A 27,915-nucleotide genomic window follows, 5' to 3' on the forward strand; every position below is an offset into this window, starting at 1 on the left:
AGGGTCGGTCTGTAAAAAAAAAAGGCTCCAAGAAGCACGAAGTCCACTAAATCGTAGGTTCGCTGTCCAGGGGGGGGGGGGTTGATGCGCTAAACCACATGCACGCACAGCTCTCTCCAAGACCTGACCGTATTGAATGCCCCTCGTAACATTCGCACATTCTCTCCGGGCTGCTCAAATCTTACTGTGCACACTGTGCGAATAACTCGAGGGGCTTGTTTGTCCACCTTCCACAGTTATCGTTTTCTTCGCCCATCGTATCGACTCAGCCAACCCCCCCCCCCCTCGCTCTCTGTCTCTGCCCCTCCAGAAAGTTTTCCCCCTCCCTCTGTCCCTCCCAATTGCGCCCGCGCAAGCTCGGATCGGGCTACACCATCGAAGGAAAAAAACACAGTGCCTTGGGGGTACATTCCTCCTCCACCCGCTGACTGTTGCTGGTAATCCCCAATTTGCATTGCGGCCTGGCGTCGCACTCGTTTATAGGGGAGTGAGGAGGATTGGGTAGCTGTTGGCATAGCTGACACAAGCAACTCAAAGTACAATTCATGTAGGTGCACGTAGAAAAAGTACAACCACAGCACCCCTAAGGCAGCCCCAAAAAGCATTCAATGCCCTCAATCCAACCCACAGTACAAATTGCATTAAGACCCGACACCCTCGAGAGACAACACATACGGCACACCCGCAATCCTAGTAGATTTGGGGGGCCCAGAGCCTGCGCAGCAGCCAGCAACAGCAGCGTGCGGGGAGGGGAGAGACCCATTCAGTACAGTACTGTAGGTGTATGTACATTCTTTCGCTTCCCTGTTTATTCACTGCACTGTCCGGCCGTCACTGCAATGTCCAGCTCTGCTATACAGTAAGGCGCGATACTGTGTGTTTCTGGCCGTCGGTCCCTCGTCCCTCTTCACACTTTCCCACTCCCGTCCCCTCTACCAGCCCAGACAGCCCAGACTCTCCAGCAGGCCCAGCCCGAGCTTTTGACCTCGCCCTCCCCCTCCTTTTTTTCCCAGATTTCTTGTTCCATCATTTCCATCAACCCCTCGCTTGCTCAAGCTTCTCAACAATCGCCAATCTTCAACCCATTCCCCCAAAGTCGCGTCGCCTACTTTACAGGACGAGCGCATCACCCATATCTGGTACTCTCGTGTATCCAGACTAATTTAATAGGCCCTGGCCGCACTCTTTCACCACATCACATTCCATGACCCGCATAGCGATACAAATGACCAACTACGTCCAGACGAGTCAAGAAGACACACTTTAAACCCCACGGGAGCGCGCGTGCGAGCGAGGAGAAGAAGAGCAGTTTTCAAAAAGAGATAGACGATACTCAACTATCGGTCTGTAAGGGCTCTTCAGTCAATCACAACCTTTCGGGAGAATCAGCCGTAGCCAGTTTTCCACATTTGCCGTCGTCGTAATCGTTGAGCCGTTCGACTCGATTGCACACGTAGAGAAGAAAAGAGAAGAAAGAAAAGCGAGACGCGCTACATCTTGAAGCCAGCGACCCGTTCGCCAATTTCTTGACCAGTCCCTCGTCGAACCTTGTCCACACTTCTCTGCCCCGTCGTCCACTCTACGTCGTCGCCGTCGACCCCGGATTGCCATTTCAATCACCCACCAGACTTCGCCGAACCTTCGTCAAGATGCCCGGCGCCAACGTGGCAGTCGTGCCTCCCACGGACGCCTCAGCAACTCCGGCCACCCGAAAGACCTCTCTCGCGCAACCAGACAGGAAGTACAAATGCCAGTACTGCAACAGGGCATTCAGTAGGAGCGAACACAGAAGCAGACATGAACGATCACGTATGTGGTGTTTTCATCTTTTTTCGCATTGCAGAACCCCTCATGCCCTTTCGCATTCCCAAGAAAGCTCGATTTACTCCCCCCTCCCGCGGAACACCTGACTCGCGTCTCCCGCTTCCATTACCCCTCAACGCCATCATGCACAATCGCGCGATGCATGCGCTACCCCTCATGGCGATTAACTCCAAAGATTCCCTGCTAACCCAATCTTCATCCACAGACACCAAGGAGCGTCCTTTCAAGTGTATGAAGTGTAGAAGTACCTTCGTGCGACGCGATCTTCTCCTTCGCCATGATCGTACTGTTCACGCAAAGGACGGTGGTGTTCCGCTACACAGTGACGGCAAACGGCGCGCCGGTCCCAAAGCGCCACGCGCTTTGCCGGGCTCCGCGAAGCAATCTCTCGCCATCGACAACGCCGCTCTGGAGCAAATTGAAGCCAGCAGCGAAGGAGTCTTTGACGTCGAAACTGCTGCAATGCTTGTCGCTGATCTTCACCACAAGGCCACAGCTGCTATGCGCAATGGTAGTAGCCCTTACGAGGGTTCCTCGGCGATGCCCGGAATGACTTACACTCAAAACGGTCCCCCCATCTTGGAACCAGCCGTTGGCTACCCGCCCGAGTCGATGCCTCCTCATGGTGTTCAGTGGGATAGCTTCATGTCTCAAGCCGCCGCAGAGCACAAGGCCCACTCCATCACGTCCAGCGCATCTGGTTCCTTCGACCAGCATTCATTCGCCAGTGTGAGTACCGCCTATGCCCATATGCAACCTTGTTCTGGCCTTTCAACCGTGCCGATTACCCCTTCCATCTCATCGAGCCAAACCTGCAATGGTCCCGCGCCTGCTATGCAGTCGATGCTGAACTCACTCCCCACTTTCTCACCTGGTGCCACAAGGCCTACTCCAAGCTGCCCGGCTTAACATAGTCATCACGTAAATGCTAACCCATCCAAGTCTCCTTCCGGCTTCAAGGCCCCCCAGGTTTTCAGTGACGACGAACGAAACATTGTGTTGGACAACATCCGAGCACACGACACAGAACGCGCCATTCCTGAGGGCTTCCGCTTTCCCAGCCTGGCATCCCTGAACCGCTACCTCGCAACGTATTTCGGCTTGTTCCATCACCACCTACCGTTCTTGCACCCCGCTTCGTTCAAGCCAACGGAATGCTCGCCGGCTCTCTTGATGGCAGCTCTTTCTATCGGTGCTCTTTATGCCTTTGACCAAGATCAAGCGTACATGCTTCATATCGGCTCCAAGGTCCTCGTCAACCAATTTCTTCAGAACAAGGAGAACTTCAGCTCTCGCAAATGCCCTCTTTGGACTATGCAAAGCTCTCTGCTCAACATGGTGTTTGCCAGCTGGAGTGGTGACCCCAAGGGTCTTGAGTGGGCTTGCTCGATCAAGAGTCTTCTTGCCAACATGGTTGCTGGCAATCGCTACGAATTAAAGCTCAGGCAAGAGGCTCGCGTCACTACCCATCCTACGCGGAACGAGTGGGTTGAGGATGAAGGTTGCCGTCGCACGTACTATGCTGTGTACATATTCTTCGGTCTGCTCACCCTGACGTACAACCACACGCCTGCCATCAGCTTTAATGAGTTCGAAGATCTGCAGTTACCTTCGTCCGAGGCCCTCTGGAACTCCAAGGTAACCGACGAGGCCGCGTGGCAAGAACAGCTCAAGGGATCCCCCGCCGTCACATTTATGTCGGCTCACGACAACCTGTTCCAGGGCGAGACCTTGAAGTATAGTGCCTTTGCGACGCGTGTCATGATCAACGCCTTGTTTCTGGAGGTGTGGTATCACAAGCGCAGCCCCGAGGCTCTGCAAGATGTCGTGACCGAATACAAGCTCCGGTTAGCTCTGGAGACGTGGGAGAAATCCCTTGATCTCTGCGAGCCTGAAGTTGATACGGTTCCTCTTAGCGCTCCTCACAAGGGCCACCCGTTAATATTCAACGCCAAGGCAATGTTCCGCAACGCGCGGGCCCGCCTCGAGGTTGACTTGAAGACGGTTCAAGAGGCTCTGCGATACCATGATCCATACGAGGTCGCGGCTGCCATGTCCAATGCGCGTGACAAGGTTAGGCGGTCTAGCGAGATGATCAAGGTGATCCAAGAATGCTACAACTGCATCGAAACAGCAGTTCGCCAGGGAGTCCGTTGGGTCGCCCGCACGTCACCTACGAATTGGAGCATTGAGCATCCTCTTTGCGGAATGGACCTTATGATCATCCTGACTCTGTGGCTTTACCGTCTGGAACATGACGAGGAGGCTGCGACTGAAGAGGAAGGAGCGATGTACATGAAGGTCCGTTCGCTGTTCGAGAACGATTCCGAAAGCCCCAACCCTGGTCAGCTGAGCTCGACGGTTGCTGGTCTGTGGGGTTCTATGTTGTCGGAGGTAGTTGTCTGGGGGTAAGTTTTGGTCCCCAATAGTCCTGAATTTTGCGACCTCGTGTGCTAACGTCTGCTCGCAGTATTACCCGCCTGATGGGCGAATCCTTCCAGCTACACTCTCAAGCACTCATTGGGTACGTCGATGATGTTGAGGCGTCGTCGAATGTGTCGACTCCGTCGATGACGTCTCAAGGTGCCGATGAGGATAGCGTGTATTAGATATTTTGACGAGACCCACGATTTCTTTCCTTGTTGGTGTTACTGTTTCCTCGGTCATGAGTTTTTCCTTGGCATATACCTCTCGCGTTTGATTTTTTCGTCGTGCGCGTACGGGTTGGACTGGCTGGCGTGGCGGAGAATGAGGAGTTCGTTTGCTTTTGCGATTGTCCTTGCATCAAACGTCTGCATTCTCATGGTCACCGGTAATCAGGACGGTTAGGCTGGCACGCCAGGGTTTCTGGCGGCCCAGCAGAGAGGGGAATATCGGCGCCGTACGCGCAACCTAATGTGTGAAGCGTTGGCTGGTCCATTTTCGGAATTCATTTCCCCTCTTGTCCTATTAGCTACGGCACTCTATTTGTCTTCTAATTGCCTTTGTCGTTGTTTGCTTTCCTCCTCTTCTCGTCGTCGTTCCCAGATACCTTGTTCAACATTATCTCTCAGCAGCCTTTGCGTTGACTTTTCCTCACACTCATTTTATCCTATCCTCTTACGGCGCGCGGGCTCGGGCGAATCTCTCACATGTATTCAGGCATGGCAGGTGGGGGATTCGGTATTTAATGCAAGCCTCTCACTAAGAGGGATAGGGCACACGCCAGATTGAAACGGACATGTTGGATTTTCTTGAAGCCTTTTTCGCGTGTATAGATATTTCGTCCTCGATTCGAATGCATCACTTCTCTACTGAGTCTTAAGTTGTTTTGCCACGGTGTGACATGTAGCCTCTTGAAGCAGTGAAGATTGTATCCTGACTCCTGGGCGTCCTTGATAAGTAGTAGGGGGGGGGATACCCGGTTTGACAGTGAGTGGCTTGGATAACCCCACCTCTCCTCCCCGCCCCGGCCCCCTTTCCCGGTCTACCACGCATCGAGTTGAGCAAAACGGGTGCCTGCACGCAGGTGCGAATTTCTTATCTCTGGATGCCCGGGTAGCGGCATTGGTTCACGCGTCGCGTTGATACCTGTGTTTCCATCCTTTTGATCCGCAAGCATTGCTTTACGGGTCTCACTTGCTTTTGTTTTTTACTTTTTGCTACGAATCTTCCTTTTGGTTCCGTGCCGGAAAGTGAAATAAAAACGAGCCACAGGTGGAAGAAATATGGTCATCCCGTCTTGTTAGCTACTTTTCCTGGCCGTTTCTATAAGTATACTGCATGCTAGGATGGCTTTGGCTGTTGCGGATCTACAACGGCGCGTAGTAAGCGTATACATACTTGCTGGTACAATAGATAGCCCCTCGTCGTGCGGGATGGTAGGTAGCTCTGACGGGGGCGCTCGGCGCCAGGGTGAAATTAATTACAGATTCTTATTTAATGGTTACTTCTTCCAAGCAGCACGGGTGAACGCAGCAAGCTTGGACGCTGTGGTGTGCAAGGGGGTTTGCTTGCTGCTCTTTGTGTCACCGCGCCTGGATCCCTCGTTACCCCGGCGCATTCGAACTCGAGATATGCTGTTGGTTTCTTCTGATTGTTATGTAGATTTTCATTCCCCATCCTGTAGCTACCCATGGGAGTAGATCGAATACATTTTTCTTAAACCCGATCGCGAGTCTTCGCTCGAGTTCCCGGCTCGTCTTCCGCCTAAACACACAAAGGGGTTGCGACCGTTTCACCTTGCACACCCATCAAGACACAGCGCGCGCTCCGTCTCCTTATTTCTCTTCGTAACTCTTTTCAATGCAAGAAAACGCATGCGCAAGTACGATGGTTCTTCGAAACCTGCTTGGCTTTTGGTCCTCGGCGGCCACCGCGGTCGTCCCTTGGGCGATGCTGCTGCTTCTGCTGCTACAGCCCCTACCGGTCGCGGCGGACTGCGAGTGCGGCTACTCGACGACGACAAGCGGGTCATCGGACCTCGTCTTTGCAGACCTGCTCGAGAGCGACTTTACGCGGGTCGACTACTTCGGCGACGGCTACAAGGGGTCGCGGCGGTGGGCGCGCCAGGCTTTCACCAAGTCGGCGGGCGCTGCGCGCGGGCCGTTCGGCGAGGCGTACGTCACGGGGAACGCCATGTCCGACATATCGGCGACAGCGACGACGAAGAACAGAAAATCTAGTAGTGATAATAATAACGACAGTGGTGCCGGCGCTGGCTTGGAGCTCCTCGTCGGTGGCAAGGTCGTCGACGGCATGGTGCAAAACGCCGAGGTCGCTACGACGGAGCTGGACTATTTTTACGGCACGTATCGCGTGGGACTGAAGGTGACGGACGTGCCGGGGACCTGCACGGCTTTCTTTTGGGTATGTGTGTTTTCTATCGAAATTGTCGTGGGCAAAAATAAAGGGGCCGGACTATATACCCCTTATACCAAGAACTCCTATACACGTGCTCTTCCACTTTTCTTTCGCGCAACTGGCCGAAACATTCTCTAATCCGCCGGGGTACACAATAGTATTTCAACGACACGCAGGAAATCGACATCGAGTTTCTCTCGCACGAGTTCAACCACGCCAACCAGTCGTACCCGGTCAACCTGGTGCTGCAGACGGCGCAGTCCCGGGCCGCGGGCTACGACGCCTCGGGGTCGGGCACGGGGACCTTCCAGAAGCACGACCTGCCCTTCGATCCCACGGCGGGCTTCCACGAGTACCGCTTCGACTTCCTGGCGGACCGCGTCGTCTTCTACGCCGACGGCGCCGTCCTGGCCACCATGACCGGTGGGGAAGACGGCGGCGGCGGCAGCGGCGGGATCCCTTCGAGGGGCGGCAATCTTCTGCTGTCCCACTGGAGCAACGGCAATCCGGGCTGGTCGGCTGGCCCGCCGGCCGCGGACGCGCGGTCCGTGGTGAGTTATGTGAAGGCCTACTTCAATTCCTCGGACGCCGCGCACGGGGGCGAGGCGCGGAGCAGGTGCGAAAAGGCCCCGGCGGGGGGCAACAGGGTGTGCAAGATCCCGGAGGGGAACCGGGGGTTCTTCTTTTCCGAACCGGGTTCGGGCGATGGCCAGGGTTCTGGCACTGGTGCTAATGGCCAGGGCAATGGCGGAGGAGATGGACACCACAGTGCGGCGGGTCTCCCGGTGGCGACGGCGGGAAGGCTGGTGCCCCTGGTTCTGACGGTGGCGCTCGGAGCGACTATCTGGATAGCCGGGCAATGATATTGATAATGGTAATGTGTGTATATATAGCAGCATGTATTCGTTTTTCTTGAGTACGGAGTATGGAGTTCGGGCGCACGATGAGGGTTTTTGGGTCGCTCTGATAATTGAGAGCTCTACATGTCTTTCCATTGCTGTTCCCTTGGAAGGAAAGAGTAAAGGGGCGTATCGTCGCCTATTGTGGCACCAGTCCCTGGAGATACGCGCGGCGGTCATGCACCCGTCTTCTGGTGGAGGCCAGACTATTGGAGGAAACCGCCATCTTCCTCTTGCTATAGCCGCTCCACAGCCATACTGCGGGGAGCATCGAACAACAAAGGGCCCAGGAGGCCCAAGATCCAACCATGGCGATGTTTCCGAGAGGGGGTTGATGTAATGAAATAGTGCAAGTTCGGTAAGTAGTGGGAGAAACCTGGCTTTAGCATTCAAGGGAGATGGAAGAAGTCAAACATAAGAAGCAAGTGAGGATTTTGTTAGTATGTGCCATTCATCCAATGATAATACAACGACTCGCGAGCAAACTCGCATCGTCACATGTCACGAACCGCATTACATTTTCATGCAGGTATCAGTATCGCCAGGGGCCCATCATGCAGAACTCGAGTATTGGAGAGGGCGTTACGTACGAACTACGTATCCCGAGATGGTTTTCTACTTGCAAGTATCCTCTGCGGCGAGGCACTCTCGTTATCGCGTCCGGACTGAGGGCGCGCTCTCTACCCTCTCTATGTGTCTCTGTCTAAGCACTACGGCCGGGAGTTTGCGAGTGGCGGTTGTCGCAGCAGTGATCGATCAGACACACGCCGTCATTGTTTCTGCATGCACATCCTTGGGCGGCAGGTGATATATGTTAACTTCACTTGATCGTGAGATAGACCGCGTAGTCGCCGGGTTGGTGACACGACTCTGTCTTAGCTTGTTGGTTTGCACAAACGGCCTTTCTCCGTCTCGATCAGAGATGAATTGGGTTGAGTGTCGGGTCCCCTCCCTAACTCCTCCCTTGCTACCGCCGATGGCGCATCTGGGGAGTAGGATATTAAAAATAGGCCGAAACTTCGGCTGTCGGGTGGCTGGATGGTTCATGACAATGGTCATGACACAAAACTTTATTTGCCAACAGCCTCCCCCCAGCAACAGCCCTGTCGTACGTAGGCTTGTGACCACTTCGCCCGGGGGCTCGGGTGAGACAAAAGGCGGGGGATTCCATTCGAAGGCACCGAATAGGCACCGAAGCATGGTAACACAGGCCCGACTTAGATTGACCACCATCCAGCCAGTCGTTCGGCCGGGCCAGTAAAGACGAGACGGGGCCTCGTCACACTTTGTCGGGTGTGAGGTGGAATACTAATCAACGCGTGTGATGGGCCATTTGCATACTTGCATACTTGTAGGGTACATACACATTTGGCATCCCCCACCTGCCCCATCGGGGAGCTCAGGTGCTGCACCGTCTTGTTGGAGAATGGAGAACGTGATGAGGACAATGATGGCAATGAGGGGGATGTTGTATGCCGCAGTTGGAGAAACATGCAGGCCGCAGATCATCGTGGCATTTCATTCGAGGAAGAAGCTGTGGGTTATAGGCACTGTGCCTGGGAGCTGTGCCTCCTCCATGCCTAGTGAGATAGTGCACAAACTCCATACAAGCCCAATGATACCCGCCGCCTTTTGACCCCACGATCTCCCTCAAATTTCCCCACCTTCATTCCCTCCCGCCATGATCGACTCGGGGAATTCGTTCAAAAGATCAGTGGTCTGGTCGGGGCAGCTCAACCCAGCCCAGCACGACTTAGCTGTTGGAGTAGTATGCGAGCGAGTCTGCCAACCAAAAGCTCAGCTGATGCGAACAACTACTAATAGTATGAGCTTATTTGGTTTTCCGGGAGGTCATGTCTTACTACGAGACTCGACCGACCACCTTCATTACAGACCACACATCCTTCTTCATATCATGCTGCCATCCTTCTGTCGCTGGCCACTTGGGTACGACCTGGCGAGATTACCGAATACGCTGGCCTGCATTATCAATGTGACTTGATAACGGCGGGCTTGAACATTCCAGCCAAGCATGACAAATGAACGTTGGCGCTATCACGACGAACACTCGGGCGTATAAAAATCTTCAGGGTTCGTTAGTAGGGGGAGGCTCGGCCATGTGGTCTCGCATTGAGCACATCAGCTTCATTTTGGGCAATAGCCTCCGAGACGACAACACACACCCAGCACCAACACCAACACCAACACCAACAACCATTACGCGCGTGCTGTCCTTTCCCTAAGCTGAGGGGAGCATGGCATGGCAGAGCAGAGCAGAGCCAACAGTCCCACTGCAATGCCCCTCTAGCGCCGGCTCTTCAGCAAGTGCCAAACACCAAAGCATCCATTCATCTAACCAAGCTCAAGCAGCTAATACTTATTAGCTAACAAGCAATAAGGTGACTTGCCCGGGCCAGTCCGAATCAGACCCACGACCAATAGCGGCTCCACTGTCGTCCCAGATGGATTGATTCATGACGATGTTTCATGAACAACGTCATCTCGTGTCTTTTTACAGCCGCCCATTCATGCTCAGCCAACTTGAAAAGTTGGCATCTTGTTCCAACCTACCTGTCAAAGTCCACCATGTCTCTCATGCCTGGACCACCCTCCTCTCGGTCGGTTGCCGGATCTATCTCATCTCCTTATTGCTTCCTTTTTCCCCTTGGTATGGGTCCCCTCATTCAATCGGCTGCTTGTTTTTGGTGACGTCCTGCGCGCCTCCCATCATTAAACTTCCCCAACAGGGTACATGGTGAGCTGTCCAAATACGATTCTCTGCCATGTCTCCGCCCGTTCCTGGCTTTTCCATGTCAGCCAGCCTTGGCAAGATCGCCGGCACAACATCGTGCATGGCGCGGATGACCCACGCTCAATATCATTCGGTACCCCTTCCATGGGAGACAATGGCCAATGGCCTTCGCTATCCTCGCTATTGACAGCTGGCTCCGGGAAATGGGCCTATCCAAATCCAGATAGAGCCGGCCGCCATGGAAGTAGTTGGGTACTCTGCACATAAATCCAGATTTTCAGCTTACGTATCGCCGGTAGGTCAATGTGTCTGCACACGCCTTTACTACCTCTAATATGACCTTATCCAAGGTCACAGGTTGACTGCTGCTGAGCATGGAACCGCGAGCACATGCATGAACACGCTGGGCAGGGTTTCTGACCAGGGGGTTGGAACTTCCGTTTGTTATGTTGTCTCGTCTTCACTCATTGGAATTTAAAGACTTCTAGAATGTCTCCTTTTTCTGCCCCAACAGTCTACATCCTCTCTCTCTCATCTTCCACCTGCTTTGCTTTGCTTTGCTGTCATATATACACTTTACCAGCGTAAAACATTGTCGTTATTGCAGGATCCTGCACCCAGATTGTCAAGATGACGAACCCAACCACCGAAATCGCTCTTAAAAACAACACCCAATCGTCCAATGTCCACGCATACATCACAGGGTTGGACATCAACCGTGACAACCATGTTCTGTTAATACAGTCGGACGGGAAAACAGTCTACCACCCTGACAGTCCCTCGGAACCTCAGGCTGCCCTAGCTGCCAACTGTGCTATTCCCTTGGGTGCGCCCGGATCGACGACCAATGTCACAATTCCCCAGATTGCTGGGGGTCGCATCTGGTTTGCAGTCGATGGAGAACTGAAATTCACCGTCAACCCCGGCCCGGCCCTGGTGGAGCCTGCCGTGAACAACCTGGCGGACCCCAACTACAACACCAACTGGGGATTCTGCGAGTTCACCTTCAACAAGGACCAGCTGTTCGTTAACATCAGCTACGTCGATTTCGTGTCGCTGCCCGTCGCACTTGAGCTCCGCAACGAGCAGGGCAAGGTCCAGAGTGTGGGCGGTCTGAACCAGGGTGGCTTGGACGCCATCTGCAAAGGGCTTGAGGCCCAACACGCAAAGGACGGCAAGGGTTGGGACAAGCTGGTTGTCAAGGGCCCCAACGGCCAGAACCTGCGCGCGCTAAGCCCCAACGCCGGCAACGTCATCGCCCCCGGTTTGTTCGACGGCTACTACCAGCCCTACGTGGACCAGGTATGGGACAAGTACAGCAAGGAGGAGCTCACCATCAACACGCAGGCCGCGGCCGGCGACGTCAGGGGTAAGGTCGTCAACGGCAAGCTTGACTTTGGCGATGCCGGTGTCTACGACAAGCCGACAGCCCAGGACATCTTCACCTGCAGCACCGGCCCCTTCGCGACGGACCAGAACCAGGCCAAGCTGGCCGTCATCCCGCGCCTGGCTGCGGCCTTCAACCGCTCCACGCTGCTGACCAACTCGAACCAGCCGCTCGGCGAGAAGGTGGCCAACTACTACAAGAACGACATCACCAACCACTACTCGCGCGTCGTGCACGAGAACAACATCAACGCTCGTGGCTACGCTTTCCCGTACGACGATGTAGCTCCCGGCGACGGCGAGGACCAGGCTGGCACCGTCTTTGACGGCGCGCCGCAGCTGCTGACCGTCACCCTGGGCGGAGGCGGTTCGGGCGTCGTTCCCCCAACCAACGGCCAGAAGCAGAAGGCCCCCAGCGCCCCCAACGGTAACAAAAAGAACGGCAAGCCCGCCGACCAGAAGCCCAAGGGCGGGGAAGAGAAGAAGAAGAACGGCTTGTGGCAGAAAGTCAAAGGGACGATGGGAAAAGTGACCCAGAAAATCATGTGTAAGTGAGCGTTTGTGAGAAAAAACGTTCTCACGAAAAGGAACATGAAAGAGAAGAGCTAGAGAATCTCGTGGTTCGACTGTCATGTTTTCTTCCCCTTTTTCTTTCGTCTTGTTTTTGTTTCCTCTCTTCGATATCAGTTTTTGTTCAAGTTGGATTCTGGATGATACCATGGGTTGCTTTGACCATTTAGATTTGAGGATATCCCCCTTTACTCTTCAGGACAGCACGCGCTAGGGGGCATTAGTTATTGACGTCACCGCAGGATTCTAGGGTATACCAGCTATTTTGCATTTGCATTTCCATGGGTTGCGCGTTATTTGTTTGGATTGGGATCTTTTGACGAAGGACTTACGATGGATGACGAATTTGCCATACTGGAGGATACTGGAAGGACGCTCATTGGGGTTCGGCATTATTCATTTTTAATTTACAGGGCATTGCATAATTACTTAGACTATATACACCAATACCATTCGTTAACGTTATGGATATCAATCCACGCGAATCAGGCTACGTTCTAGGTGTCGACCAAAATCAGTACGTCGTCCATCTTTGAGTTTCTACATTCGGAAGGTACTCAGGCAAACTGTATGTTGTAAAAAGCACCTAGAATAGGGTGCTCTCGCCCCCAGAAATGGCTAATTCAGAAAGCCATGGCATTGCGAAACCAGGGCTACGTAACTGTTTGCTGCCCAAATGTGGTGAACCGCCAAGGCACAGCCTGTGAGACCCCGATTTGCCCAATCTCATTCGAGGGCAAGGCGTATCTGTTGGTATCCGGCAAGAACCGAACGTCTGCTGTCATCGTACAGAGCCGGATCGGTGCCGCCATGAGGATCCCATGATTTCAGAGCGGTCAAGTCTCTGGGCAGAGACCATGGGGCTATGAACAGCCCTCAGTCACGCACTCTCTCTATGCAGTTACCTACAGCACGAGAAGCGTCGAGGTTATTTTTACTATAGCATATCGTGATATACATTCAAATGGGGGGAACTGACCACCCAGATAAGCACAACATCTAATTACTTACTCCATGGCAGAAGAATCAGAAGCAGCAGCAGCGTCAGCATCACCACAATCTCCTCCCCTCACGTCCACCGACGAAGAACGCAAACCCGAGGCGGCGACGACGACGACGATGGCGACAGCGGCGGCGGCGGAGGCGGTGTTCCGTCCCAAGGGGTACCCCTTCCTCGCGCGCTTCTGGTCGCAGACACAGACGGGCATGGCGCGCAAGTTCAAGCGGCTCGCGGCCCTCAACATCTTGTACCTGCAGGCAGAGCTGAGCCACCTCGAGCGGGAGCTGGAGCGGCAGCGGCGCCGTGACCTCGAGACGGGCCGCCCCGAACGCGGGGACTGCGACTGGAACTGGCTGGTGCTGAGCGAGCCGGCACTGCACCGGGGGAGCCGGCAGTGGGAGGTGGCCTTGGAGATTAGGGAGAGGTTGGGGGAGTATTGTGTGTCATGGCCGTCCCCTGCTTTCTCCTTGCCTTCAAAGACCCCCGCCCATCACTTTATCTGCTTTAACACCCTAGAGGAATAGTCGATGTGGGAGACCAGAGCGCTAATCAAAAATGTGCCGACGGCACCGTCGGGCCACAGACTCCGCGTTGTTACAGTACTCGCAGATGGCCGGACTGGCGCCACCGACCGAGGAGCAACGGAAGGAAATGTTCAAGATCGTCGGGTCCTCGTCCCTCAACGACCGCCTCGGCGCCTTCCAGTCGCTGGATCTCGCGGGCGCCGAGGGGCCGGCCGCTTATGGTAGCGAGAACGCGCACGATTTGGTGCTGCTTGACGGCAAGGAGGAGGAGAACGACATCCTCTCGACCTGGCTCGTGGAGCCGTTCTTTCGTGTTGTGCATTGCCTTTGCAAGCGACATAAAGTATGTGAATGAGGCAATTAATTACTGGTGTTCTTGTTGTTGCGTCCTCTTGATATACATCAAACGATGATATAAATCAAGCCCCTTTCATACATGATGAAAAACAACATATAAAACTAACTCGTATCCAAAACTTGCAACAGAAAACATTGCCGAGAGACCTAGAGAGCGCGCCGCCGGTGGCGGGTGATGACAACGACTTCGGCGTGCACCTGTACGCGGCGAACCACTACGACTTCGTGAACCGCATCGTGGGCGCGTTGGTGGGGTCCGCGACCCCCCTGGCGTCCATGGTCATCCTGTACAGCGTGCGAAGCGACAACGCCAAGATCGGGCTCGTCTGCGTGTTTACGCTACTCTTCTGCCTTGCGCTCAGCACGCTGAGCAAGGCGCGCCGGATCGAGGTCTTCGCGGCCACGGCAGCGTAAGTCATGGCTTCGACTCTGCGAAGAAAGCAAGTCTTAGTTGGTGGGAATTTGGACGTGTCAAGGACTGAATGGAAGACGAGGAGTCATTATAATTTGTCATCCGATGACCAGATCATGGCTAATTCGGACTTGCTCACAGGTTCGGCAGCGTTCAAGTAGTCTGGATCAGTCAACAGATATCGCAGGGAACTCCTTGAAGTTGAGTCAAGTATGGATTGGTTCTTTTTAGTTACAATAGAGAGAACGATGTCAATGATGAGTGCATCCAGTGGAGGCGGGAGAGAAGGTGGAGGTTGAAGTCAATATGACTGGAGGTGGCGTTCATGAGCATGGTGGGTGGGCATGAGTGAGTGGTGATATGTATAGTGCCTTCCAAAAACCGAGGTTATAATAAGGGATTGTCCCAGATAGATGGCATGTACGTGTTGTTATCGAGATCAAGCATACTCTAGCTTCAGGTCAAATCAAGATTTAAGTACCGCACTCTCGTCCCTATTGAACCAAGATGTGCCACTGGTGGTCCTCATCCGCAGGTCCAGTCAATGATCCTAGCAGCGGATCCAGCCACCCAAGAACTGCAAATCTTTCGGAGGGTAAGAAATTTACGAGGAATTTATCTGACTAGATTAACACAGAATACAGCACAGATCGCCCAAGACCAACAAGTCAGGGCCGATGCCCTTGAAAGAGGCAACAATATCTATGAGGGTTACCAGCGGACGAGAGAGCCTCAGTATCCCGCCTCCGGAATGACTGCTTCGGGATCGAGTGCAGATGGGCAAAACTACAGAAATACAACTCCAACTCCAACTTCAACTCCATCCGCTTCGGCTTCGCAACTTCCCTGGCTATGGTGGTAGAAATATGACAAAAACTTGGGTTTCATAAGCACAACATGGATTCATCAGTAAGCAATCAAGTAGTCTCATTACTTAGGTTTTCGTAGTCAGAAGAATTCATCGTCCCTCTACAAATTATACTCCATTCGCCTTGTTCCTGTAGCCTCCTGGGTGTCCGTGCTGCTTCATGAACTTCCGGATCTTGCCGAAGATGTCAGGTACAACGTACATCCAGATGACCTGGGCGATGCCGCCAACGACTGTGTCCACAATCCAGCTGTTTCGGGGCGAGCCGCCCAAGGCGCTCCATTGGAAAAACCGGCCCAGCAAGCCCACCGTGACCATGTAGTCCCCGTTCTCCAGCCCCTGGATCGCTCTGGAGGCGACCTCCTCGGGCGACTGGACCGGATCGTCCGCCTCGATGACCTTTGTGATCTCGGGTTTGGTCTGGTTCTCCCGGTCGAAGCCCGGGCTCTGGATGCCGCCGGGGAACACGATGTGCACCTTGACGTTTTGGGGGTACGCTTCCAGCTCCTGGTTCAGCGTGTCAGCCAGGGCCCGCAGCGCTGCCTTGGGCGGGCTGTAGGGGCCGTAGCCAATGACCGGGAAGAAGGCCAGCACGGACGCAGTGAAGACAAGGTGCTTTGGCTCGGGCACGACGGGCGCGTCGGGGGCGCACCACTCGCGCAGGAGGGCGTGGGCCATCTCGGCGCTGCCCCAGTAGTTGATGTCCATCTGCTGCCGAGATAGGGACAAGGGGGCCTCGAACCAGAAGTCCGGGGACGACTTGCCCGCAATGCACCAGACGATATCCAGGGGCTGGCCGTTGTTCCAGGCGACGGCCTCGGCGACCAGCGAGCGGGCATAGTCGGGCTTGGACACATCGGCCGAGATGTAGTGGAAGCGCTGGGTTTGCGGATTCTTGGCTGCCGACTTTAGGAGAAAGTGTTAGTCTCTGCGCGAGCCCGGGCTATATATGAATCCATACCTTGATCTCAGCCACAGTCTCCTCGAGCCTGGCGACGTTGCGCGAGACAACAATGATGTTGGCGCCTTTGGCTGCGAGTTGACGGACAGCACACCGGCCCATGCCCTCGGTGGCACCCGTGACCAGGATAGTCTGTAAAAGCAAACACGAGTATGTAAGCACATGCTTAAGGACGCGGCAATTGGACTGCATTGGGCTACTACTGACCTTGCCATCAACGGGCATGTGGTTGCCTCCACCAAAGAGACCCATTGCGAGGACCGAGATGAGCGCAACAACCGCAGCACCAACGATATAGAGGTAGAATGACATGAGTGAGGGTAGTGGACAAGAGGAATGGCAAAGTCTCTCAAAGGAGCGTTATGAGAGGACTAATATATAGACACTAGTCCACTCCGCCGACACTGTTCACACCGCAAAACAAATCGCGAGGCACATGCTACTGTAGAAATGGTATGATATGCATCCCCGATGCAAGGGGGGGGGGTAAATTGACATTATTTTGTTGGTTAACGATTGCTTAATTTAGCCTTACAGGGGGGCTTGGGTTCAAGCGGCGGCCCTCGCCCCTCCTTGGCGAGCTGGGTGGGGCCTACGGCTCGCTAGAGACGCTAATCGATAAGAAAAAAGTTGTGGTAGTACCAGCATTGAAGATTGCATACCAACCAAAGTATCTTGGGAGATTCCTCATTGCCTACTCTCAACAACCCATACCTTTTTCCTGTATTTCAAGATGGCTCGCAAGAGGAAGGCCTCCTCGGGCGCCGCGCAGCCCAAGGGCCCCAAGGAACTCGACCCCAAAGATGCGCGCATCAACCTGGAAGACCTCTCCGAGTCCGAGTCCTGGCAAGGGCAGGACGAGATAACCTTCGACGAAGCCCCCAGCAAGAAGCAGAAGCGCCAGCAGGAGGAAGAAGAGTTCTTCGAGGAGTCGGAAGACGCGCTCGACTATGGCGATGAGGAAGACTCCGAGACCGACGAAGAGACCGCCGAGCTCGCCAGGCTAGCGAAGCGTATGGCCAAGAAGGGCAAGAAGTCCAAGGCGGACGAGGCCAAAGAAAAAGAAGATGAGGATATGGAGGGCTGGGGCACATCGAAGAAGGACTACTATGGCGCCGATGAGATCCAGAAAGAGTCCGAGGCCGTGGCGGAAGAGATGGAAGCCAAGCGGTTACAGAAGAAGCAGAGAGCCAAGATGGCCGAGTCTGACTTCATCGAGTCCGAATGGCTTACCGCGAAAGACGACGAGGACCAGGAGGAGCGAGACGTGGTGACCGAGGTTCTGGGCGATATGGAGATACCCGAAGACATGTCCGAGCACGACCGGTTACGCCTGCTGCAATCGCGCTACCCCGAGCTCGAACCCCTGGCCGAGGAGCTGCTGGCTTTGCAGCCACAGCTCGACCAATTGCGAAAGGACTCCGAGGGACAGCCCGGCAGGTCGTTGCCTATGATCAAGTACCGCGTATGCGGCTCGTACGTGGCCACCCTGGGCATGTACTTCGCTCTCTTGACGTCGCCCGCTCGCGACGATGAGGGATCTTCCAAGCCACTGGACCCGACAGAACTTCGTGACCACGAGGTCATGAACTTCCTTCTCGAGACACGTGAGGCGTGGAACAATGTCAAGGACCTCAAGCCTTCCAAGACTGCCTCGGCTATTGCTAGCATACCGTCACCGCCCGAGGAAGACGCTATGGTGGTGGACGACGCGGCCGAAGTGACGGTGAAGCCTGCCAAGAAGGAGAAGAAGAAGTCCAAGAAGGAGAAGCGCGAAGCCAAGGCGATCGAAGACTCCCTGGCCGACCTCGATGCCCTGATCACGACCAAGCCCAAGAAGGCCAAGAAGGTCAAGGCCGTCGAGGCCGTGGCCGACAACGACGACGACGACCGTTCCGACTTTGGCGAAGAGGAGGCTCTGGGCGAGGCAGACGCCCAGGAGAAGGCGAAGCGCAAGAAGAGCTTGCGATTCTACACTAGTCAAATCGTGCAGAAGTCGCAGAACCGCGCCGACCGCTCGAGAATGGCCGGCGGCGACGACGACGTGCCCGTCAAGGAGCGCCTGCGCGACCGCCAGGCCCGCCTCAACGTCGAGGCCATCAAGCGCGGCACCAAGAGCTCCAAGCTGGGCACCAATCTCGGCGAGGGCAGCGACGACGAGGACAAGCAGGTCGCCGACGCCGTGCGCAAGGACCAGGACGAGGAGTACTACGACATGATCGCGGCCAAGGGCAGCCAGAACAAGGCGGACAAGGCCGCCCGCAAGGAGGCCCTCGCCGCCGCCGGGCGCGCCGACAGGGTGGTCGAGAAGGAGGAGATTGGCGAGGACGGACGGCGACTCATCACCTACCAGATCGAAAAGAACAAGGGCTTGACGCCTCACCGGAAGAAGGACGTCAGAAACCCGAGATTGTGCGTATATCTTTCCCCTTTGCATCATTTAATAACCACCATGGCGGGCCGAATATTGACTAACACCCCCTTTCCCCCCTCACAGGAAAAAGCGTCTCAAGTACGCCAAGGCGCAGAAGAAGTTGAAGTCGATGAAGGCCACCTACAGTGGCGGAGAAGGCCGTGGAGGCTATGGTAAGCAGCAGCCGCAACCCTTCCCCTCGCAGATCCTTGGCATCGTTTTGTCTTGGATGCATCTATTCACCATACATATCGGAGCACTAGCTAACCCCAGATTCCACTACAGGCGGAGAGGCTACGGGTATCAAGGGCAACCTGATCAAGAGTACAAAGTTGTAATATGTCGGCCAACCTTGAGAGAGGCTTATTATAAATACAAACTGGGACTGCGGTCCACGATCACGATCACGATCCATGCTTTCTTGTGATGACTCCCCACTTCATGACTAATCAGAGACAAGAGTGATGCGTTCTCCCATGTGTGATGATGATGTGGAATTAGAACAAGCTCAACCTGCATACTTAGTCTTCCGCCTGGAGAATTATCGCATTCACCTCGGAAGATGTGGCATATATGCCTGTCTTGATTAGCATCACTCCAAGCCCATTCGTTATATGCACAGCCAAATGACCCATACGAGCTGGTTTTGCCGCATGGGCTCCAGACCTCAAACCAGCAAGCCTTGAATAATGTGCCGTACAATTATTACTAGAGCAATATTTTCGTACAAACGTCTTAACATAAACCGTCGGTGGGGTTCAAATGGGAACCGTGTTCGATTCTCGCCAAGACCAACGGATTATACTGCCCGCATCTAGAATAGGTTATGTACCTAGTAGATATACCCGAGGTGGTCTGTTCGGCATCTGCCTGGGACTATCCGAAGCGTGTTTCCTATTTCGGCTTCGTGATATCGAAGAACTCCTTCAGACCCTGGACGACGACCTCGACGTTCATGTTGACCAGCGGCATCTTGTCGTAGCTGTCGTCCTTCATGATGGCGACGAGGGCCAGGTACTTGTCCACCTCCCGCAGCATAATGGGCCGGTTGGCGTCCGTCAAGACCATGCAGCTCTCGGCCCAGTTGCTGGCGACCTGGTCGTCCAGCTTCTGGTTCCAAGGAGGGCCTTCTAGCCCCTCGCGGTAGCCCTTGGACCGCGGCCAGCTACCGTAAACTTCGGTGATGTCGATAATGACGTCAATGTAATCCGAGCAAATCTCGTAACTGGCCATGTCGGCCGGCGCATTGTCCGTCGCAATGTATATCTTGGACAAGACATCAAAGAGATAGGCCTTCTCAAATCGACAGGTGCGACAAAGATTGGTCAGCATGGCTTCCAGACTGCCGAGCCGTGGTATCAGCTTTTGAATGACTTTGCTGAAAGCCTCAAAAATGCTGTGGTTGTAGATACTTGTGAGGTGAAAGGTCACGGGTGCGTTCTCGAATCCGTGATCCGATAGCTCGTCCTGGATACGGATGGTTATATCCCGCTGGATATCAAGCTTGTAGTCGTCTGAAAGGCCATCGACTTTGTGTATGAAAACCTCGATCTTGATGTTCGGGTAAGTTCTCTGCAAGTTGAGAATTGTCACATTCAGCCGGGCTACTGCTTCCAAGTAGTCATCCTGTGCGTCGATAACCCAGATCAGGGCACCGATTTCGCCAAACATGGCATCAATATCGAATGTTGGATTGTCAAAGATATCGATCTGGCCAGGGAAGTCCCAAACCTGAAAGTCCATGAAAGAGCTGCAGGAAAGCAGGTCAGCAGTGCAAGAGAACAAATATACTGAGGGAGTGTCACTCACGCCATGGAATCTTTCTGGATACGAGCTGTGGATTCAAGATACAGTGTCTCGTTGGGTGGGAGCTTGTGAAAGACAACGCTCGATATGGAGGACTTTCCACTCCTGTTATTTCGTTAGCTTGATGAGCTCGATATGCTGGAGCAATGTCACTTGCCTTCTCTGACCCATCAAGAGCAACCTGGGCTTGCCCTTCGCAGGCGCACCCGGGGTAGAGGGCTCCGTTGCTTTCGCCCCATCGTTTTGTTGCTGGCGTGCCCTGTTCTGTTCATACAGACGTTCAAGATTTAGCTGAGCTGGACTGAGGACGACACTGGAATGCCTTCGAAGTAGAATTCTATCGCCTCCCTCCAACTCGGAGGGAGGGTCCCGCCCGCGGAGCGGCGAGCCCATGGTGTAATAAAAACGAATGCTAGGACAAATAGAAAGCAGAGATAAAAAGATGTGCCAGCTCTAAGCCTGTTGAGGTGGCTTAACTGTCCATCTCCCAAGGAACCAAGGCCGCCAAAGGGTATATGTGGTTTCGTCTTGAATTCATAGCAATATCAACTCCCGGCAGCCAGTCGTCAATCCGGGGCGGAATTTTTGGTGCAAACGAGTAACCCAGATGCGCCTCGTTTGTTGCGGTGGTTCTGTGCTGTGGTTTGGCGTCGCAGCAAGGTGACGGACGAGCCAATCTACGAACAAGGTCGCCAATTTCACAAGCTCGGACGGCGGGAATGCTAGATCGCGAATCTCGTCCAGGCGTGACAATTGGACGGCTGCCAGCAGACGAAGGCAGGTTTTCCAACCAAGGAGATGATCGGACGCTGTGTTGGAGAGACTGCTTCACGTGTCTTAAGGCCACCTCAATCATACAAGACAATACATACTGCCCTGATTTGCAGCCTGGAGCGTGGGATGCGCTGGACTCATTGCTGCTGATCTCACCGTCGCACGAACGGACAGGTCGGGACTCAGCTCAGATGGTGACTCAAAGGAACCCAAGGCGGCGAAACTCTTGAGCTTGGGCCTGCCCGCGACGCCTGCCTAACTCTTATCTCATCCCAACGGGAGGAAGGAACTGGGCTGATTGTTTATTCCTGGCAGCGCCGACGCCAAAAGGATTCCGGGGAGCGGGAGACAGCAAAAAAAGAAAGACGCAGTGGATATTGGGCGGTGCCAGAATGGCGGTCTGACAGCTTAGAGCAGAATAGAGTAGCAAGGCGACAGACTGCAAACGCCCAAATGAGAGTGACGAACAACATGTGTTGTTGTCCAGGCTGTATCCATGCCACTCGGCCGGGCACGTTCCGCGGTGTAGATATTGCTCTCGCCGGGGTAATTTTAAAGCAGGAAAGGATCAAGGTAAGTCATTAAAATTCCAGGGAAAACGAGAAGGGAAGAAAAGTATTTGTCTCACCTCCATGATGACGGTAGCCAGGGGCTCTCGCTAGGCTCTCGCTCCAAAAGCTTGTCGGTTCGTCTTCTCTTCCCAAGGTCCGTTCCTCGAGCGCTATCACCCAATCCTCCCCTCCTCCTCAGCGGCGATCAAGGCTCATTCACCCAGTGAGAGGTGCCCTTAGACCAAGACCTCCTTCCGTTCTGGTGAACGTGAACTTTGTCGATCAGGAATCTGAATCAGAAGGTACTGACTGTCTGGACTGGGACCCTCTCGAATCACAGCGAATGGTACAATCCGAGTTTGCGGGTCGGGATCCAGGGAGATTGTGGCACGAGTTGCTCAACAGTGATTCGTTTAGTGAGGGGGGGTTATGACGGAATCTGAGTGAGCCCTGATTCGACTGGAGATGCCGAGCGTATACAGGTCAGTACGAGCTCGCTGTGTCGGGTCTCGCCTGGTAAGACGGTCTTGACAGATGGTTTTTTATTTTTTGTAACCCCAACTGCCGTCGTTGTGGATGCTGGCGGGTGGGCGGACGTCCAAAGATGTCTCGCGCGGAACAAAAGACGAGGCTGGGATGCTATTTGGTGATGCAGGCTGGCAGGCTTAGCTGGCAGCGCCGCCCAGGAATCTAGAAACGTCGTCGCTTTGCAGAGGGTTGAGCTAGTAGGTATGCGCAGGTTGTTCAATTTGAAACGGTTTAGGTGAACATGCCAAGTATAATAGGCATCAATCACTGGAATGCACCATGAGCTCCTGCAATGTCGCGTCAGGTCAGGTCGATTGAAGCTGCAGCTTCGGTTGAATTGAGAAGTACGTGCATGAAGGAGGTACTGTGGAGTGGCATCACGTAAGGCAGCCGCTATGCGGGGTGCTTGTTACCGGTACAGTACGCCGCGGACTGTACATCGTTTCCTACCGACTTCCAAGTCTTGTTTGATCCTAACATTCCACAGCACTGTATAAAGGGGGCAAGTAAGGTGGCAGTGGTATTATCGTCCCTCTCCTATCGATCGCAATGCTGGAAAACATCCCGTCGTATACTTTCTTTTTCCAGCTTCCCATCTAGGCCTTGGCTGGTAGATGCGGTTCGTCCGGCGCTTCTTGGTGGAACCTATAATTAAGTCGTAGGCGTCCTTAATGTTCATGACCCGTAAATCTAGCCTCCCGATAACTCCGAGCCAGTATTCTAATTTGATGTAAAATTCCCCGAGCTGATTCCCATCCGGCTCATTCCTGCCTTGCTTACTTTCCCATTCCCATAAAAGCCCGATCTTAAACTGCCGCCCCGCTCGTCTTTGGCCGCTTGTCTCTGGTCGAACCGCGACCCCCAAAGAGCGAACTCACGAAGCTCTTCTTCCGCACCGCTACTTTCGTCGGCTTCTCTTCGGTTTCCTGCTCGCTCTTGGGGGGCGTGGGAGGATGCTCTGGGATGGTGGTGGCGATCATGGGTGTGTCGTCCATGCTGCTGGGGGGAGTGGGCAGCTTTGCCTCTTCCCGTATCGACATGGACGGGGTGGGTCGGAGGCCAGGTAGGGACTGTGATTTGTGTTAACATATCGTCTTCGACGTCGGCCCTTCGCAGGGGGAAATGGCGTGGACTTACGCGAACGCCTAACATCTTCTTAGTCTTGGCAGCCGCCCTCGAAGGGGCCCGGTCAATTGCCGCCCCGTCCTTCTGATTTCTATCTATGTCGTCCATCTCGCCGGCTACCGTCTTCCCGCCATATGCCATGTTTGCTTCGGGTGTGGCCTCAAAGCGAACATAACCCCGCGACGCTGGTACTCCCAAGGTGTCTTGGATATGGGTTTGCATCAGGGCAGCATTCCTCTTGTTCGTCGTAGGCTGGACCAAACTCGGGAGCGCGTGGATGGTCAAGGTGTACGCCGGTTCAAAGGAGCCGCCAAACATTATGCACATACTATGCTGTACATTGACAACAACCGATGACATGGGCCGCTGATAGCGGTTGGAGATGTGGTAAGAAAAGTCCGTGATGAACGAGAATTCGTCGTCTATCTGTCTCGGGGGTTAAACCAGGCTGTTCAACGGCAGCATGCCACTTTGCGATACTTACTATGACATTGGTCTTCAACTCGGCCATAACAATCGCCTCATTGCGCACGCGGTCCAACGCCGGGTTGCTCTCCCTCGTGGCGGCGAACTCATTCTCGTAGTAGGCGCTCTTCTTCTTGGCCAGCGCGGGCTGGGCCTGCGACTTGCGCCGGTATGGCATATCTCCAGGTAAGGGCCGGTCGACGCCGCGCATCAGGTGGTTGCCCTCGATAATGCTCGACTTGGTGGAAGAGGAGCGCGACGACAGAGCCTTGCGTTGCGCAAAGGAGAGTCCGTCCGCCGCTGTCGCCGTACCTGGAGGCGTAGATGACGGGGCGGTAGGCACGGCCGGCTCCTTGGAAAGAGGGCTGGAGGGTACTTTAGCACCCGAGCCCGAGGGCGATAGACTAGCCCCTCTAGAACTGGCTGGACGCTGCTCCATTTTGAGATGTCGCTGCGGCGATGTATAAGTGCACAGACTGGGTGTAGTAATGCCTTAAAGCATCAGGTGAGGCCTCACGATAGAGGCTAGTGCCCAGCTGAAAGGGTACCTAGCTGCGGGCCTCGCCGACAGCCCCTAGATCCTTCTAGTGGCCGATTGTAGCTTCCCTGGAGTCTAGAATCTGCAGGGACGGGAGAAGGGATTTCAGGTTCCTCCTGCTCGGGTCTGCAGGTTGATTTCAATTGCTCAGGTCTGTCTGTTTTATGGCCAGTTAACAGTCGGTTTTGTCGGTGTCCAATGGAGTTTGCAGGTCAAGGCAAGACCTCTAAAAAATAATGGACAGTATCCAGCTCCGAGAAGGAGAGAGATCTCGAACCCTGTAAGTGCTGATCGATGAGTTGGTTGTCCCAGGCCAGGAAGCAAGGCGGGCATTGGCGTGTTTGCTCCAGTCCGCGATTAGAAGCTAATAAGTATTCGAGCAACACGGCGCAGGTGTCTAATCCCCGGTCGAGACACAAATGGGAAACAGGCGATTTAGTAAGAGTAGAGGAATCAAGACTTCTGGGACATGTAATTGAAGGAAAAGAAAGGAAAGGGTATCAAGGCCTCGGAGGCTGCGACAAACAACCCACCGCTCTCGCTCTGCCCTGTTCTTTTTTTTTTTCGCTCTCACTTTTTGGGTTGATATTCAAGAAATGTTCTTGTAGGTGTTGCCGGCAAACGGAATGCTAGGGGTAAAGCGGTGCTACGGAGTACGCGACCAAAAGCCAGATAGATACCACAGCTGAGATGCGGGATGATTAGGTGCTTCTTGATTGTCCTCCCACCTTGCATGTGCGTTGCCTACCTCCCTCTTATCTACATAGTACCGACCTACATACATGGGCGATTTGTCTCATCCTCGTATAACTTCACAACCCTTGCTTCATCTACCCTCATTTTCCGTCGGCATCATGATCTGACAATGGCTGGATACGTGCAGGAGGGGAGGTCAATAGTGTCCAGCGTGACCGACCCTGAGCCTATAATTTGCTTGGCTCCCGTCAGCACAGCCGGGCTCTCTGGGCCCGTTGTACAACACATACCTGATACCTCCTACCTCTTTAGTAGTCTGCGTAGTGCCAACTCCCACAAGTGGCGGAGGAGAAGGAGAAGGTGGAGGGGGAAAACAGATCTTGGAGACGACACGGATAACGCTCCGCATACTTGCATAGGTAGGTAAAGTATCTACACAACTTGCCAAGTGCCAAGATCCCTCTCCAGGTCGGTCTTGCTGGTCTTTTATCTTATAATAGATTGGCTCCCGTCCTGATAAGCATCTGAAGCCGCAGGAGAGCTTCGTGATAAGATAGAGAGATCTATTAAGCGTTATCCACACACATACAGTGCTACTTCGCAGAGTGGGGGGCTGCTCGTTCTAGAATTGGACCCTTGTTGCCTGTCGGAGATACTACACAACGACGCACTGCTACTATCAGCTAACCTTAACTGCCCACCTAGACCTTGACACCTCCATACGATCTCCTCGTCCTCGATACGACTTGGAGACTGGGTACTTTGCAAGCAACGGAAGAGGGTAAACAACCTCCAAGGGGACACCCGGGGTATGCATCCTCCCGCCGCCAATCAAGACGAGACGCTGCCCTCAGCCTCGATGCATGTGCGGTACCACCTGGGGTCATAGCCGATTTCGATCGTATGTGTGCGCATCAGCCTACAAAACGTAGGTAGATGTGAGTGGCGCAAAACTGATGTTGACCAACATGTCAAGCACGGACGCAACAAGAACATCTGGGCATCCTGCATATCATCATTCAGATGTTTCATTACTACTAATGTACAGTTCGTCATGCTCACCCCCCATATGGAGCGGCGTTCCCGGATAAAAACGCATCTAGCGGCCCGAACCCAAGGCTGGCTCCCCAGGAAGGCGGAGCCCCCGGCGCCTATCATCCACATCCTTTGAAGACAAAACACCATCAATCAAGGTCCTGCCACGACTTCGCCGTATATCCTTCCGGATGATGGAAGCGTGACAAGTTCTTCAAGACAAAGCAGGGCTTCCTTTGCGTACCTGCGCCGCACCAGCTGCCTTTCGCTCAAGCATCATCTGATAGCCGGCGAGGGAAAGAACGAAAGCCTCGACGGGAATCAGGATGACGGACAGGTAAAGAGCCGTCTTGGTCTCCTTACAGATGACGCCAAAGTGAGGCTTCATCTGCATCGAGACAGACTCCCACTGGCAACTCCAACTCTGTACCGTGTCGACGGTGGTGGAGGCATTGACGGCATAGAAGAAGATCATGGAGATCATGACCGCCACGAAGCCGACAAAGGGGGCGGCAAAGGTGAGAGGTGTGTGAAGCGCGGTGCCGTTGCGGAGCTGTGACCGGATCCTCATGTTAGTAACTGGGCTCGCGAGCGGAAACCATGGTGGGCATTACTTACCATCTTCACCTTGCTGAAGACAAGGGACACGATGTTTGTCAGCACGACGATGGCGCTGCCGACGACCAGTGCCACCGACGGCCGAAGATCAAACTGCCGCGGCCACAGGGGCAACTGGAAGTCGGGCGAGACGCTCGTGGTGTTGTAGACCATGAGGGCATCGCCCGAGGTCCCGAGGATGGTGAGACCACAGAGCAGGGCAAGAGCTGTCAAGCCCACCCTGGCGCTGTCGACCAAGCGGATCGACTTGACGTGACCCTGGTAGGCAAGGTCACGCGGGTCGATCTCGCGGTCAGAGGAAGAGGCGGTGATTTTGGTTTCGTTGGCCATTATGAACGAATGAAGGAATAAATCGAATGATAGGTGGAATGACGGCCGGGTCCTTCTCGAGCTACTTTCTCAGAAAGAGGGGAAGGATCAAGGCAGCAACCAATGTCGAAGAAGAAGAGAGTGTGTGCGAACTGAAGAAAGGGACGAATAGAAAAGGAGACAAGCACTCGCTACAGGATTAATGATGCTGATGAACGGCAAAGAAGATGAGGAAGAAACAGCGATCTTGCCTACCTTTTGAAAGATGCGAAACACTCCTGATATCAACGACGCGCATCAAATAGCCGCTCAGACTTCTGGAGCATTTGCTTGAAATTGTTTCTCACCTGGCTGCGACTTATCCGACGCCAGCTAGATGGTGTAGTTTCCTGCGGCTACACAGGTAATACTGCCGTGGTGGTGTGTGCATGGCCCTGGTTTTGGTGTGGGTGAGGTTCTAAGCATAGCAGGCCTGCGATGCGTGTCAGAGGAGTACCCCAGCAGCGATGCGCCTATGCACGCCCCGAACCCATTCTTCCAGCCAGTCAGATCATGGCAAGTCCAGGATTCGAGCAACTAGAGGCCAGGGGAACGGCTTGAACGCACATAAACGTCAGAGATTGGCTGTCGGGGTGTGCAGCGCGACCAAATTTGGAACCTCT

The 27,915-nt window shown here is 54.2% G+C and overlaps 9 protein-coding genes across 9 annotated transcripts; 5 read left to right on the forward strand and 4 right to left on the reverse strand.

Annotated features, from left to right (window-relative positions):
* Positions 1–1,649: 1,649 nt before the first annotated feature.
* Positions 1,650–4,433, forward strand: PG985_000896 (uncharacterized protein; the record flags this gene model as incomplete). Its single annotated transcript, XM_066820665.1, has 4 exons — positions 1,650–1,773; positions 2,030–2,553; positions 2,767–4,232; positions 4,295–4,433. The coding sequence occupies 4 exons, from the start codon at positions 1,650–1,652 to the stop codon at positions 4,431–4,433; spliced, it is 2,253 nt and encodes a 750-aa protein (XP_066691544.1).
* A 1,702-nt stretch (positions 4,434–6,135) lies between these two features.
* On the forward strand, positions 6,136–7,529 carry PG985_000897 (glycoside hydrolase family 16 protein; the record flags this gene model as incomplete). The annotated part of the gene is made up of 2 exons (XM_066820666.1): positions 6,136–6,672; positions 6,825–7,529. The coding sequence occupies 2 exons, from the start codon at positions 6,136–6,138 to the stop codon at positions 7,527–7,529; spliced, it is 1,242 nt and encodes a 413-aa protein (XP_066691545.1).
* A 3,418-nt stretch (positions 7,530–10,947) lies between these two features.
* On the forward strand, positions 10,948–12,258 carry PG985_000898 (glucan endo-1-3-beta-glucosidase; the record flags this gene model as incomplete). Its single annotated transcript, XM_066820667.1, has 1 exon — positions 10,948–12,258. The coding sequence occupies one exon, from the start codon at positions 10,948–10,950 to the stop codon at positions 12,256–12,258; it is 1,311 nt and encodes a 436-aa protein (XP_066691546.1).
* Positions 12,259–13,287: 1,029 nt separating this feature from the next.
* Positions 13,288–14,568, forward strand: PG985_000899 (uncharacterized protein; the record flags this gene model as incomplete). The annotated part of the gene is made up of 3 exons (XM_066820668.1): positions 13,288–13,711; positions 13,857–14,140; positions 14,284–14,568. The coding sequence occupies 3 exons, from the start codon at positions 13,288–13,290 to the stop codon at positions 14,566–14,568; spliced, it is 993 nt and encodes a 330-aa protein (XP_066691547.1).
* Positions 14,569–15,542: 974 nt separating this feature from the next.
* On the reverse strand, positions 15,543–16,707 carry PG985_000900 (3-ketodihydrosphingosine reductase; the record flags this gene model as incomplete). Its single annotated transcript, XM_066820669.1, has 2 exons — positions 15,543–16,340; positions 16,396–16,707. 2 exons carry the CDS (start codon positions 16,705–16,707, stop codon positions 15,543–15,545), a joined length of 1,110 nt encoding a protein of 369 aa, XP_066691548.1.
* A 421-nt stretch (positions 16,708–17,128) lies between these two features.
* Positions 17,129–19,146, forward strand: PG985_000901 (uncharacterized protein; the record flags this gene model as incomplete). The annotated part of the gene is made up of 3 exons (XM_066820670.1): positions 17,129–18,807; positions 18,893–18,981; positions 19,094–19,146. 3 exons carry the CDS (start codon positions 17,129–17,131, stop codon positions 19,144–19,146), a joined length of 1,821 nt encoding a protein of 606 aa, XP_066691549.1.
* Positions 19,147–19,702: 556 nt separating this feature from the next.
* On the reverse strand, positions 19,703–21,007 carry PG985_000902 (GTP-binding protein GTR2; the record flags this gene model as incomplete). Its single annotated transcript, XM_066820671.1, has 3 exons — positions 19,703–20,558; positions 20,618–20,719; positions 20,796–21,007. 3 exons carry the CDS (start codon positions 21,005–21,007, stop codon positions 19,703–19,705), a joined length of 1,170 nt encoding a protein of 389 aa, XP_066691550.1.
* A 1,997-nt stretch (positions 21,008–23,004) lies between these two features.
* Positions 23,005–24,496, reverse strand: PG985_000903 (uncharacterized protein; the record flags this gene model as incomplete). The annotated part of the gene is made up of 4 exons (XM_066820672.1): positions 23,005–23,112; positions 23,346–23,537; positions 23,605–24,018; positions 24,077–24,496. The coding sequence occupies 4 exons, from the start codon at positions 24,494–24,496 to the stop codon at positions 23,005–23,007; spliced, it is 1,134 nt and encodes a 377-aa protein (XP_066691551.1).
* A 2,044-nt stretch (positions 24,497–26,540) lies between these two features.
* PG985_000904 (uncharacterized protein) lies at positions 26,541–27,274 on the reverse strand (the record flags this gene model as incomplete). The annotated part of the gene is made up of 2 exons (XM_066820673.1): positions 26,541–26,879; positions 26,945–27,274. The coding sequence occupies 2 exons, from the start codon at positions 27,272–27,274 to the stop codon at positions 26,541–26,543; spliced, it is 669 nt and encodes a 222-aa protein (XP_066691552.1).
* Between the last annotated feature and the right edge of the window lie 641 nt (positions 27,275–27,915).

Source organism: Apiospora marii (genome assembly GCF_038362585.1).
Source record: "Apiospora marii strain CBS 49790 chromosome Unknown utg000001l_segment0_segment0, whole genome shotgun sequence".
NCBI classification, from domain to species: Eukaryota; Fungi; Ascomycota; class Sordariomycetes; order Amphisphaeriales; family Apiosporaceae; genus Apiospora; species Apiospora marii.